Here is a 14,026-nt window from a genome sequence, read left to right as displayed (position 1 = left end):
GCCTGGCCTTTTGGTGAACCAAAGGTTCCCGAACTGCAGGAAGGTTCCTGAGCACTACACCTGAGGTTGTCTGCTGACCTCCACACATGCCCTGGACCCTGGCCCACCACACACACAAATAAAAACAATAAAAGGGACAATGAATCAAACAAGCCAGCAGGCTCTGTCTGGGAGGACTCTGCAATGTACTAGTCAGTATGTGAACCACAGGATGAAATTACAGCCAGACTGCGCTGTCGCTGAATTTCCCCTGGAGTGGGCCAGTCTTGTATCAAATAGCTGTAACAGTCAGAACAAATGTTTATATTCCCACCCTCAAATTCCTATGCTGAAACCTAATTTCCAGTGTGATGATCCTCAGAGGCAGAGACTTTGGGAAGTGAAGAAGGGAGGATCAGTATCCTCATAAAGAGACTCAGCAAGCTCTTCACCTCCTTACACCATAGGACACAACAAGAAAATAGCTACCTGGAACTAGGAACCCAAATTACCAGATTCCAAAACTGCCAGATGTTGGACTACCCAACATCAGAACTACAGCAAGCCACTTTAAATCATTTCTGAGTCACTTGGTCTACAGTACTTTGTAAGAACAGCCCACGGTGCCTAAGATACTGCCCTTGACATGCTTATGAATTAATGCTACCTGAGCACCTGCAGGACAGAGGGCGCCAAGGGCCCAACACTGAGCTTGGCACCTAGCAGGCACTCATATGTGCCTCTCAATGAACTTGTGGGAAAACTCACTCAGAAATCAGCTGGCCTAGAATCCCACAGAAAACCCAGGCAGTTGTCAATCCAGGGATGGGTGTAGTCATTCTTAACAATAACAGTATACAGAGCATCAGAAACAGCTTAAGACTGTCTGCCCTTCAAGAAGACACATTAAAATTATTCACTGATTTATTTCTGTGAGAATTATCAGTCGGGAAAGAGCCTAGTCAGACATGCTCTCAGGAGAGAGATTACCAGAAAGACGAGAATGACATGATGCAGGGGCAGATTTCCTGTGACGAACACTCAAACAGACTCACTACGTTTAACTCTTACCTGTGGAAATCTGGACTCAACCAGAACTGGAATCCATTTAACAACTATAACCCCACGCCCAGCACATAAAACACTGCGCTGCAGCGACTGCACACAGGGCAACGGGCAAAGTATGAAAAGGTTTGGAAGTCGCGACACAGAACATTCCTAAGTGCCTAGCAGGCACCAGGAGTTCTATATGACAAGTTAACGTCTCTGATTTCCTCGGCAGCACTAAGGGACAAGGTTGTCAACTCTAGTTTTGCGGGTGTAAATACCAAATTTTACAGAAAACGAGGCCAGGAATCAAGTCCACATTGTTGGTTTAGGTCTAATGTTCATTCAACAAATAGGAAATACTATTTGCTAGGCACTGATACCCAGTCTTTTCTTAAGGAACTAGAAAATAGTAGTGGACAAAACAGACAAGCTTCCCTATCCTCTGGACAGCCCGACAAGCATTCTGCCACGGTTCACTGCTTCCTCCAGCCTCAATCCACAGAGCCATCTGTTAGTAGAATGATGTCTACATCAACACTTTCAAATCTGTCTGGTCTTGCCTCAATAAGGAGCTTCCAAGTTCTGATGTGGAAAATTAATGCTGTTGGTGTATGAACGGTGTGTAGAGCACTAACAGAGACCAGGACAATTAAGAATCTGCTCGAGGCCTGTTAACAGACCCAGCTCAGGTTTTCAGATGAGTAAAGAGCAGTGTGTGTTTCAGAATGGAAACAGAATCGCAAACGTGACAGCACCCGTCAGCAGAGACAGACAGGCATAGAGAGTAAACAGCTCTTCCCGTGTCAGCCTTCCGCCCGCACAGATCTGAAGGATATCTGTATTATCATGTCCCAGGAGGCCGAGAAGTGACTGCACAGCACTCAGCTCCACTAGAAGGTGGTACAGGTCTGGCATGGTGGCCACCACGTGCATCTCCTGAATGATGTCATTGAGGTCCAGTTCGGATTCCATGAACCTAGGAGGAAAGAATAGGACACGGTCACTGAAAGGCAAGGGGTACTCTCGCATGCGAGAGCAAACAGAAACACAATCTAGACTGACACAATCTGTCAAAATGTCTACGACGGACCAACCAAGAAGTCCACTCATCCAGACATCATACTGTCACACAGTTTCCTTGGGAAATCGATTTCCTCATTACAAGAATCAATCTTGGATTCAGATCTCGTTACAGGGGTCCCCTTACTCCTACAGCCACGGCTGCCTCTTAAGGCCCTTGAAGCATTCTGTAGCAATAAAGGATCTGCCCTCTAGTCCTATGGATTAGCTACCATTACCCCTTGGGGTGCAATCTACTCTGGGGCCCTGGACTGACTATGTCCTAATCCAAAGAAGGTTTCTCTTACTCCCCTTCAGATCAAGAGCCAATTATTCTCCTCACCCACATAAAGAAGAAACAGGCACTACAGCTTCCCCAGCAGCCACCTCTGGCGAGATGAGACACCACAGGTCAGGCTGACCTAATCTCTGATGCTGCAATCACTGCCCCCTGTCTCACAAGTCTACCCCCAACACAGGGAACAGGACTGCTTTCCACGCCCTCTGCATGCCCTCCACAGTGCCGGATGACTAAGGAGTGCCTGGATGAACAAGTCAGGAAGGTTTGCTCTCAGAAGCAAATGAGCTAAGGCAAGTCCAGCACTGAACAGTACCTGACCCAAAGTGACCGAGAGGACACATGGCGACACAGGCTTCAGGACCCAGTGGGCTGGGCTGCACCTGGCTCAGTCGCTTTCCTGGTGTCTCTATGTGTTGGTTTCCTCATTTGTATAAGTGGGACAGTAATGGCACCTTCCACAGGGTGCTGTGGAACAAGAGTCAAAACACACAGGCCACTCAGCAGTGTCACACTCCTAAGAAGGAGAAAACCTGTGCCTACTGCTCCCATACTGAGCCACTACCATGACTCTAAGTCCAGCTTCTCTTCTGGAACGTACGCTTTGGACAGCCAGGAACTCTAGCTTTTGTCTCCTATGTCCACAGATGCCCATCTCATTAAGTGGAGGCCACAAAAAGAAAAAAAGGAAAAGAAAAGAAGGAAGGGAGGGAGGGGGAGAGAGGGAAAGAAGGAGGGAGGGAGGGACATAAGCAAGGCCTGTGGGAGCCACGAAGGATTTCTCATTTTCTAGATGCTGAAGGCTAATCAGCCACTGGAATCAAGAATTCATAAGGAACAAAACCTAGAATATATTTTGTTAAATACTCATAGTTAATACCCTTCCATTGTTTCTCCTGTCATTATTTTTAAACACCTACATATATATTTTATAATTATAAAATATTACTTTTCACAGAAAACTAGAAAAACAAAGGGAAGCTATTTAAAAGTACACAAAAGTCATCCGTATCCTGTGAGCCAGAGATGACCACTGATGATATTCCAGTGGGTTTGGGTCATTTTTCTCAATTCTTAGCCTTTCACCCACAAAGCAAATCTCTGGTCTACGCTCAATTTTACTGCTGCCGTTAATACCACCTACACATTCCGTACAATAGGGTGAGCCAACTCCTGACAAAGTGCTACTGGTCGCTCTCCTCTCAAGAAGCCCCTCCCCGATCACACCAGTCTCCCTGGTGCTGAGCCTGGCCCTGGCTTCTGAGTCCTTCTCAAGACAGTGTTCCAAGAAGGGACTGCCAATCAATCGGAGTGCGTGGGAGACTGCTTATCTGAAATTCCCATTGTAAATCATCAATTTTAAACAGTTGCATAGTAAACACACTCGTGTTGGCATACTGTAACGCATTTGAAGAATTCCCCTCTCTCAGACACTGAGACAGTTTCCACTCCCCCGCCCCTTAACAAACTGCATGTAGCTGTGTGCACCCCGCCCCCCGTAACAAAGGGCATGTAGCTGTATGCATCCACAATCACCATGTGTGGGGTAAATTCCCAGGGAGGAAAGCGCCATGTCCAGGAGAATGCATGACTTCACAGATTCTGATAACCTCTGTCAAAAAGCTAACAACCGTGTTTGAAAGGCTGTTTTCTCTTCCCTTCTTCCCAAGCAGTAGTAGCTAATCAAAATTGCTCCAGGGCAAGAGAGCAAAGAAAGCTCTTCAGAAATTTTGCATTTCCAATTTAAAAAAAAAGGGGGGTTAACATTTTTCTGTTTACTATTTACATTCATCCATTGCCCATTTTAAAACCAGGGTCTCATCCTATCTACCAATTTATAAAATGTTCTCTGTATCTCTTAAATTATGTACTATGCTTTTTGGACATATTGGTCTTTATTTTTATTTATTTATTGAAAATAAAAGTTTTCAAAAAACCCAGGTAGTTGCACCTCTGTCTTTGCCAACTCCATTTCACAGGTATATGAGTGAAGCTTTTCTATGGGAAAACCAGATACTTTATGTCTTATGAAATTTATTTTAACATGCTATGGGGCAAGGTCAACTTTATTTTCTATGAATGTTTGGCCAGCTGCCACAACTCCACGATCTACCCTTTCGGTCCCATCTGGAGAATGTCATCCACCACACCCCAAACTGGATGCAGACTTCCATTGTTTCTAGCTGTCCACGCTCTCACTGATCTGTTTACCAACTCTGGAGCCTCCACATTCCCACACCGCTACGGTTTTCGTCTGCTGTTATGAAACATGCCCTTGTTATTCTCTCTCTGTTAAGCTTTCTTGCCTACTCTTACCTGTTTATTATTCAAAGCAAGTTCTATAATTATTTTATCAAGATTTCCCAATATCACTTTTAAAAGGCTCCTTCTTCTGTGCTTGCAAATAGATAATGTTTTTAGACCATTCAGAATTGTGAATGTGAAGGGCTGTGCAAGGCTGGGAGTGTAAGTCCGGGGGCAGAACACTAGCCTGGCATACAGAGGGCCCTGGGTTCTATACCGCAAAAGGAAAAGAAACCCGCACTGATTTCAAGCATCAATGTGTGCGGTCGGTCAGGGAGTCTCAAAAGCGTTAAGTGTAGAGGGGACTTGATGATGCAATGCCAATCACAAGAAGGCTCGCCAGGGCCATCTATTTCATACTCACCGCTGGTCTCCAGCACCTGGCTCCCTCGCTGGTGACCACAGAAACTACCTCAGGTGCCTTCAGGGAAGAACAAAGGCAGCGCTACCACAAGAATTACTGTGACCTGAGTCTGCTTAAAAGAGGACAGGAGAAAGTCCTGATGCTGACTAGATGACCCAGAAGCTTTGTGACATCTGTTACAGAAGAGCTGTACTGCAGGGGACAGAGAGACTAATCCTGGGAGACACATACCCTCTCATATGAAAAATCTAATAAAATTCTTCTTTATTTTGGGGAATCTTAAGAATCAGAATTGCTAAAAGATGGAATAGATTTCTTTGTCACTTGGAATGATCTAAAAAAATAAACACCAGCCCAGGATCATGACATACCCCTTTAATCTCAACACTCAGGAGGCAGAGACAGATGGATCTTGGTGAGCTCAGACCAGTTTGATCTATATAGTGAGCTCCAAACCAGCCAAGGCTGCATAGTTAGACTTTGCCTCAAAAATAAAGTAAAATACCCCATTAGATGTGTTGGTAGGTGCCTGTAATCCCAGTCCAGGAGGATCACAAGTTCAATACCACTTTGACAACACAGTGAGTTCAAGAGCAGCCTCAGCCACACTTGGAGGCCTCGTCTGAAAAAACAAAAGTTGGGGCATAAGCCAGTAGTGGAGAGCTTGCCAGTAGGAGCAACGTCCTGGTGCCCAACCTTGGTACCATTAAATACGTAACCAACAAGCAGACAGAATAGTCAAGGCTTAGACAGCACTAGCAACAGAGCACTCCTCAGTCCAATTCTGCAATTCTTTGAAATATATGATATTAGCCCTAAGCTTTTAAGATTTAGAGGATCAGAATATGATTCAAATGAATCAACAGAGAAGCAAACTGTAAGTACATCACAAAAGTCCTACTAAACACAACGTTACATGGGTAATGAGACATAATGAGAAATACCTGGACTCAGGAAAGACTGGCCTAGGTGTGACCATGAGCAGTGTGCCAACAAGCATTCACCAGACCTAAACAGGTGCCAGTCACTGGCCTAGGTACAGAGAATACAACAAACAAAAAAACCAGTCCAGTGTCTGAGCTCCCAGCCTACCATGAATACAAGCTGTTCATTACACACTATGAAGTGTAAGGATGTCCACTGCACACCAGTGTAGTCAAAGATAGAACATGTTACACTTATTTCTAAATCTTGATCCATATCTTCCTGGCTGAAGGATAGTGACAGCCTAACAATACTGTCGGCTCACAGCAGCGGCCTTGCGTCTGTCACGTCATCAAAAGGACAACTCTCTTCCGTTTCTGCTGGCCATGTACAGCCCACTCACTTAAAGCACACACTACTATTTGCAGAGGGCTGTCTTCAGGGAGCCAGCACAGCTTCAGCACCACACGACTCACAGCCAGGGGCAAGGTCAGGTGAGAGGCGATGGGAAAGCAATAGAGCAACATATTAAAAGAGTAACCAGGCAGAGATGGGGTCACGGACTCCATCCGACAGGACAGAAAATGTTCTCCCGGTCTGCCCATGCTCATTTGCTTCAGACAAGCAAGATGTCCTCCTTCAACCATGAGAGTAAATAGTAACAAATGACCTCAGTGTTCAAAAACAGGACTACAAAACCTGACGGTCTTAGCTGCAGTCACACTAGCAGCCTTCACTGCAGAGGGACCATGAGGAGACTCCCACCCCAATCCCTTGATGTAGCTGAGGCAGTGGAAGATCCCTGGGGAAGGAGTAAACTGACAGATCAAAACTGTCATAATTCTAAGGTACCATCGGCCCTTTTCACACTTCTTTTACTAGCGTTCACACCATTAAGTTTTCCCAAGGTCCACACAAGGGATGTCATCCATTGTCTTGTGTGTGTGTCTGTGCGCGCGCGCACGCGCGCGCGCGCACACACACACACACACACACACAGAGGCCAGAGGAGCAGCTCAGGTGTCTGATGTGTCACTCTCCACCTAATCCCCTTGAGATTCTCATAAATGTGGGGCTAGGCTGGTGGCCTCAGTCTTCAGTGATCCTCCTGGATCCACCTCCCAGAGTGCTGGTGCTACAGGCACATGTACAGGCCTCTGATAGGATTGCTAGGAATCTGCACTCAGGCCTTCGTGCTTGCACAGCAAGTGCTCCTACCCCGTGAGCTATTCCCCAACTACTAGACCATGATCATGATGGTAAGAAGAATATACACTTGCATATTCTTGTGATTGCTACAATTATTTTAAGAAAAGCAGTTTAGGGTACTCACATGAGAGCACAAAGGGGCTGTGAGAAAAACAAAGCTTGGAAACCGCTGCACTAAATGATTCCATCCCTGGAAAAAGGAAGCGAAGAGCTGAAGGCGTACTACAGAGCAGCATGCTCAGTGTGATGTCTGGGAGAGAGATCACAGTGCCGAGGAGGCTGTGGGTGGAAGACTGTCAGCACCACTGAACCACAGCCAAATGCAGAACAGCATCTGGGAGGATGCGATCAAAATGACACTCACATGTACAGGAAAATAAATCTGAATGTTTTTGATCTCAAACTGGAAAGTCTCATTCAAATACACAGGAGCAATTTTCATCTTAATTGCCCCTCACTCATCTGGTGAATTATGGAAGACATCATGCCAACAAGAATTCAAGAACTCAGGGTTAAAGCACAAGATAGTTTCCTAACTGCTTTTTGACACAACAAAAAGTTCTTACTGTGTAATTTCAATTTTTACATGTTCAAATTCTAAACTAAAAATAGCACAAAAAAGTCTTTTCTGAATGGCAAACACTGTTTAAGGAACATAAACCTCTTTCTGAAAAGCAGCTTATCAATGGCCCAACAAGAGACCAGAGGTACCTAATGGGAGGCCAGCAGCCATACCTGTCATGACTTCACCACTCTCAACCGCAGAGCAATGGCTGCCTCTGGCACAAAGGCAGTACTGCCATTCCAGGGCACAAATCAGATCTCACATTTTCAGTGTTATCAACCTGCAGCACAGCTGCCTCCTAAGGGGTCCCTGGCTTCCAGGCCATAGGGATTTAATAAAGATGACAAAGATTGCACGGAACTCTCATGTTTACTGAGCACCTGTAGCCCCGCAGATACCGCATCAAAGCCACAGGAACAAATGAGACACAATCTACACCCAATTGCAAGAGTCTAACAGGGAGGAACAAAAAAACAGCAAAGGTGTTAAAGAGTGGCCATGACTACTGTGAGTACTTGGGAAGGAAAGGCAGCTGGAGAAGGAAAGGATAGAACAAGTGACTTGGAGTAGCTTTCAAAGACTGTAATTGCATCCCCTTCAGTCTGAGCATTCAACGTTTAGGAATTCCTATCGGAACATGCAAGCACAAAGACATGTATAAACACAAGGAAGTCTACCTAGAACTGTTTATAAAAGCCAATGTTTAAAATAATCTAAACTGCTAGAGCTGGCTAAGCAGTTAAGAACACTGACTGTTCTTCATAGGACCCAGGTTTAATTCCCAGCTCCCACATGGAGTTCACAACCATATGCAATTCCATTTCCAGGGGATCTAATTCTTTTCCTGACCCTATGGGTGTCAGGCTCACATGTAGTACACAGACAAACAGGCATATACATGAAATAAAATAAAATTTTAAAAAACTTAAAATAACCTAAAGTCCATTCATGCAAAAATAACTAAATACACCATGGGATTTCCTAAACATGAAATACAGTGCACCAGCCATTTCCTGTTATATAAACTCAAATTTGTATAGGCTGAATCTTCATATAGTAGAAAACAGGGTATAGCAAACAGTCTAAAGCGATCTTCACAGAATCAGTCACAAGGCCAGCTGTGGGTCTTGGGGCGGTAGTAGGTTCCATATGGTGAGGTGACTTCCATTATTTAGTCTACTTACACATTCAAACTACTTTTTACAACAGTATCAGTCTATGTGATAATTGTGCAATTAAATGCACACACATGCACACATACACTACAGTGTGAACTGCTGTGCAGTGGAGGTCAGCACAACACCAGAGATAATGCAGATGCCAGGAAGCTGGTCTGTGATCTAGCTGCTGTCACAGAGGGCTGGGTTTTCCCTGCCCTATCCCTTCATCCACAGAAAAGGAGACTACTGAGTCCCAATGCCTCCAAGGCTTGTTGTGAAGACTCTCTACCCTCTAGCATATTCTCTCTCCCTCCCCTGCTTCTCATCTTCTCAAGCATGTGCATGTATGCACGTGTCTGTGTAGAAGCATGTTTGGGTGTGCCTGCACACACGCCATAATGCATGTGTAGAGACCAAAACACAACAGAAGGTGCTGTCCCCACCTTCTGCCTTGTTTGAGACAGCCTCTTATATACTCTGCTGTGCACACCAGGCTAGCTGGCCCATCTCTGCCCCCATCTCGCTGTAGGAGCCCTGGGATTATAGCCGTGCTACCCACGCAGCTTTACACGTGTTTGCACGTTCCAAACTTAAGTCCTCACACTTGTGTGGCAGGACTTTGCCCTCTGAGCTATCCCCCCCACACTGTTTTCACTCTGTGCTAGCTGCATGCCTAACACAAGGCCCAGCCCCAACCCTACCTTTCTTGTGAGGCCCTCAACAAAGCACCCGCTCCTTCTTCCTATGCTCCCACAGCACCCTACTTACATCTCTACCTGTGTATTTTCCTCTATCTCACATTAATAGTCAGTCTCCCTAGTAACCTACAACTCGAATGCAAAGATCCTACCATCCAACTCTTAATTGCCTCAGGGCTTTGGGCCTATTAAAATTCATTAAACCATTTATCTGGGAAGGGAGAAAGACAGGGAAGAAAACAGAGATTTAGAACTCTAAAATCTATACAGATCTTTAATCCTTTTTAATTGGGATTCAGGATGAAAAGATCCCAGATCCCATGCTATGGCACCTCACAGTAAAAAAAAATTTTCAGGAGTGTCTACCGTGAGCACCTACTGGGTGCGGGTGTAACACGCAAGCTGCCCATTGTTCTCAGTCTTCCCAACAACACAGTTGCCTCACACAGAAGAGACTCTGAAGCTAAGAAAGAAGTGATCATTTATGGTTACTTGGGGGGAGGGGTCCCCACGTACATCTGTCTGATCACTGCAATAAAGCTTTCACCTGGCAGTCGTGGCTGGTATCCTGGGAAGGAATGATGTAGGAAAGAGCTAGCAAAGTAGGGGTGCTCTTTAGGAAGCCTGCTAGCAGCTGAGGAGCTGGCCTGAGCTGGTCCCTGAGTGCTGAGGGTGCTCCAGGCTCAAGCTGTAACACCCCACAGCTGCTTGTCTGTGGAAGTCTGGACTGTGGCTGTCAGAGAATGCAGACCTGCCCAGTCCTCAGGTCAGCCTCCAGGGCATGAATACACCAGTGCAGTGCACTGCAGGAAGATGCAATGCTGTCTGTCTGCCCTCCCCCAGTCGAGGGAACAGGAGGCCTGGACACAGATCTCTCTAGACTCTGCAGATGTGCATTTGTACCAGTCAACACCTTTGTGAACTCCTGTCGTAATAAACCATAGCCCTTAGCATCACTGACTCAAGTCCTGTGTGTCCTTCCAGTGACTTCCAAACTTATGGACCACACTGATCAAGTCACAAAAAGCCATCAAAGCAAGCAACAAACTCAACAAATCAGAAAACAGGCTAACATGCAGGAGAGGGGTGTCAGCAAAGTAGAGTCTTACTTCTCCGGATTGTCGGGAAACTTGATCCGCAGCTCCTGGTTTTTATATGATCGCTTTTCAAACGTGAGGATCATCTTCTTCACTGAGCTTTCGTCCAGCGGCTCCTCCTGGAACAAGGATAGCGGCTTCAGTGGTCAGGGATCACACACTCATTCACTGTCATTATGGCTCCTCTGTCCACCTGCTGCCATGGGCCTCCTCCTCCCCAACCGGAATGGTGGTGGTGACATCATCCAGGGTGTCACAGCTACTACCCTGCCTCTACACCAGGAAAGCTCCCTGTCAGGCAGTAAAGATTCATCCACAAAGGTTTCTCAGGCACACTGTGGGTGCAGAGTAAACAACAATGCTGGGTACTTTTAGCCAACGTTTATCTTGTCCCTTTGATGCACAGGCAAGAAGGAGTCAGAAACTAAGAAGAATTTGCTAAAGATCAAACCCAAGTCAGTGCCTGGGACCTCTAGTCTCTTCCTCGCACCAGGTCACAAACCAGTGTACAGGCCAAAGCTGCTCTCTGTGCCTGTTTCTGCACAGCCCATAAGGGACAAGTGGCAGTTGGGGGCGCTACACACACCGCTTCCTTCACATGTTTCTGTGCCTAGTCCTCCTTAGCTACTGAGAGGAGGGATAGACAGGTACCTTGGAATGCTAGTATCACATCAAGGATTAGTTAACCATGAGTCAGATGTGGCAAGAGGATTAGTTTGAGCATAGCCTGGCTACATGAAGATGGTAAGACAAAAAAAAAAAAAAAAGGAAGGAAGGAAGGAAGGAAGGAAGGAAGGAAGGAAGGAAGGAAGGAAGGAAGGAAGGAAGGCAGGCAGGCGGGAAAGAGGGAAGATTAATAACTGGACACGATATCACATGCCTATAATCCCAACATTCTGGTAAAGGCAGTGGGATTGTCACAAGTCAAAGGCCAGCCTGGTATACATAGCAAATTCTAGGCCAGTCAGAGCTACCTAGGGAGACCCTGCTGTAAAACAGATGAATAAATATTAAATATAAAAAATAAAGCATTTCTGTAACCTAGCTCAGAGGAAGCATTAGAAAACTAGTACCACAGAATTGTCTTACTTCATACACCACAGAGATAAATAAAAGAAGTAAATGAGTTGAATATTATATATTGAGGGACTGGAGAAAAGGCTCCAAGGTTAAGAGTTCCTATTCTTCAGAGATTCTGAGAGTTCAGTTCCCAGCACCCACACCTATAATTTTAGCTTCAGGAGGTCTGATACCCTCTACTGGCCTCCACCAACACCTATACCTACACACATGCAAGCACACGCACTTGCACGTTAAGTGTGCACATGTGCACACACGTACACACACACACATAAATCTTTTTTAAAACTTTGAATCATTTATCTTCCCCCACAACACACAACCTATACGGAATTTCAGAAAGGTATCTTCAGTTCACTTTCCAGTTTAAATTAATGTAGCAGGGCACCCTGCCTCTCTAACACTGCCAACTCCAGCTCCTCTGCTCTGTAGTAATGGCCGTAACTCACACCTAGAAGCAATAAAGAAACTGCTTTTAGGAGAACTTGAAATAGATCCTTTTGGAAAGCACTGAATCATCCTATAATTCTGTAAGGACTCAGAAATACTAGCTATTATTTTATTATGAAATCTCAATGTTCCTCCTATATTGGGTTTTAATGGGAGAAACCTGTACATTCATTCTGAGGGTGACACCATTTCCTAGTTTCTATCGACCTCCGGATCTGAAAGCATTCTGTGGGGCTCTCACCCTCCCAGGTCTACAGTTCTAGAGGGCTTCCCCGACACGGTGAAAACCAAAGTCAGTCTGGCCTGGTTAGGACTCAGAGACTCAGCTCTCCCCTTACCAACCACATAGCAACAAAACTTCACTAACAAATTTCTCAAAGCAAGTCTAGTTCACGCCTCGTCAGTCTTTCCTAAGTTCATCCCCTTAGTGTCTAGAATAAATCCCAAATCCTTCATGTAGCCTATAGAAGGAAAGTCGGGAAGGATCTGGCCCAGCTAACTGCTCCAACTTCAGATGAGGGCAGACATTGTGGCTAGAGAGGCTGCTTAGCAGTTAAGATCACTGGCTGTTCTTCCAGAGGACCCAGGTTTGATTCCCAGCACCCACACAGCAGCTCACAACTGTCTGTAATTCCAGTTCCAGGAGATCTAATGCTCTCTACTGGCTTCTGAGGGCACCATACATGTACCTACACTATAGGCAAAACACCTATATAAATTAAATTTTTAAATTAAAAAACAATAGGGCAGACATAATACCCTGTAGATGGCCCATGCCTCCTTGCTTACTGCTGATTCTTTAGTGCCTGGCTCACGGCAGGCACCCAGTGAAGAGCTGCTGAATGGAGGAAGGGAGGGCTGGAATGAAAATGTTTGCTGGATCTTTCAAGGTCACAGAGATGACCTGAATAAACTGTGTACATAAAATTGTTTGGTGAACTCCAATAATGAATAATGATGCTGTTCTTAATAGCGAGAGACACAGTATACCCAGCACACGAGGAGGGGCTAAGCAACAGAGCCCTGTCTAGGGAACGGCTAACTCACTCTCTAGCCTCCCTCACAGCCACTGCTTTCCCTTCCTTCGCCAACACTTTGAGCACTCTGGGGGAACTATACTCATGGATTTCCAGCATTCCAGCCTCTCCAGGGTCTGGCTTCCCTCCTCAATCCCTCTCTAACACCAGAGAACCGGATTATCAGATTTTGTCATCAGCCTCAGCAGCATCTCCAATAGCTCAACGTCAGAAACCGGCGGGAGATTTCAGAGAGATGGATGCTAGTGATGTAGTACAAAAAGGACAATAATATTTTACAGCCCACGTGACACAGGGCAAGCACCGCTTGTTTTCCATCAGATGGGACTTTGGTAGAGTGAGAAAATAACTCCTGGACTTTTAGCCTTTTGTGTGCCATTTTTACAAAGTGATTTCTTTGTTCCTGTCCCTTACAGGAAGGCTGTTCCCCCATTACATTTCTGTCTCCCAGGCAGGAAACTACTTACCCATGACAGTCACTGTCCCCCAAAACCATCTTCACAGGAATTCTACCTTCCAATTAACTACAGGGTGAGCAGACTGAGCAGAAGCCTGAGGGACGAGCGCCAGCTACACACTCTGTAAGCCCTTCGAGGCTGTGCTCTGGGAGACAATTCAGAACTCAGGGCTCTCTCCTACAGACTCCCCAAGTGACAATATATTTTAGGGGCAGAACCTCAGACAGTACTGGTCCAGACCCCTGGGAAGAAGGCGTTATTGTCATAACATAGAAAAGACCTGTTTGGAATACA

General features: G+C 45.7%; 1 protein-coding gene across 1 annotated transcript in view; it reads right to left on the bottom strand.

Annotated features, from left to right (window-relative positions):
• Ctnnbl1 (catenin beta like 1) overlaps nt 1–14,026 on the bottom strand; it is a 166,068-nt gene that overhangs the window by 108,510 nt on the left and 43,532 nt on the right. Inside the window, exons 3-4 of the mRNA XM_075962847.1 lie at nt 10,720–10,826; nt 1,866–2,005 (exon numbers count right to left, since the gene is read on the bottom strand). Coding sequence (XP_075818962.1) covers nt 1,866–2,005; nt 10,720–10,826 — 247 coding nt within the window. The remainder of the gene's footprint in view (nt 1–1,865; nt 2,006–10,719; nt 10,827–14,026) is intronic.

Source organism: Microtus pennsylvanicus, chromosome 2 (assembly GCF_037038515.1).
Source record: "Microtus pennsylvanicus isolate mMicPen1 chromosome 2, mMicPen1.hap1, whole genome shotgun sequence".
NCBI lineage: Eukaryota > Metazoa > Chordata > Mammalia > Rodentia > Cricetidae > Microtus > Microtus pennsylvanicus.
The sequence above is the reverse complement of the archived record's forward strand: the minus strand, read 5'-3'. Positions and strand labels throughout refer to the sequence as shown.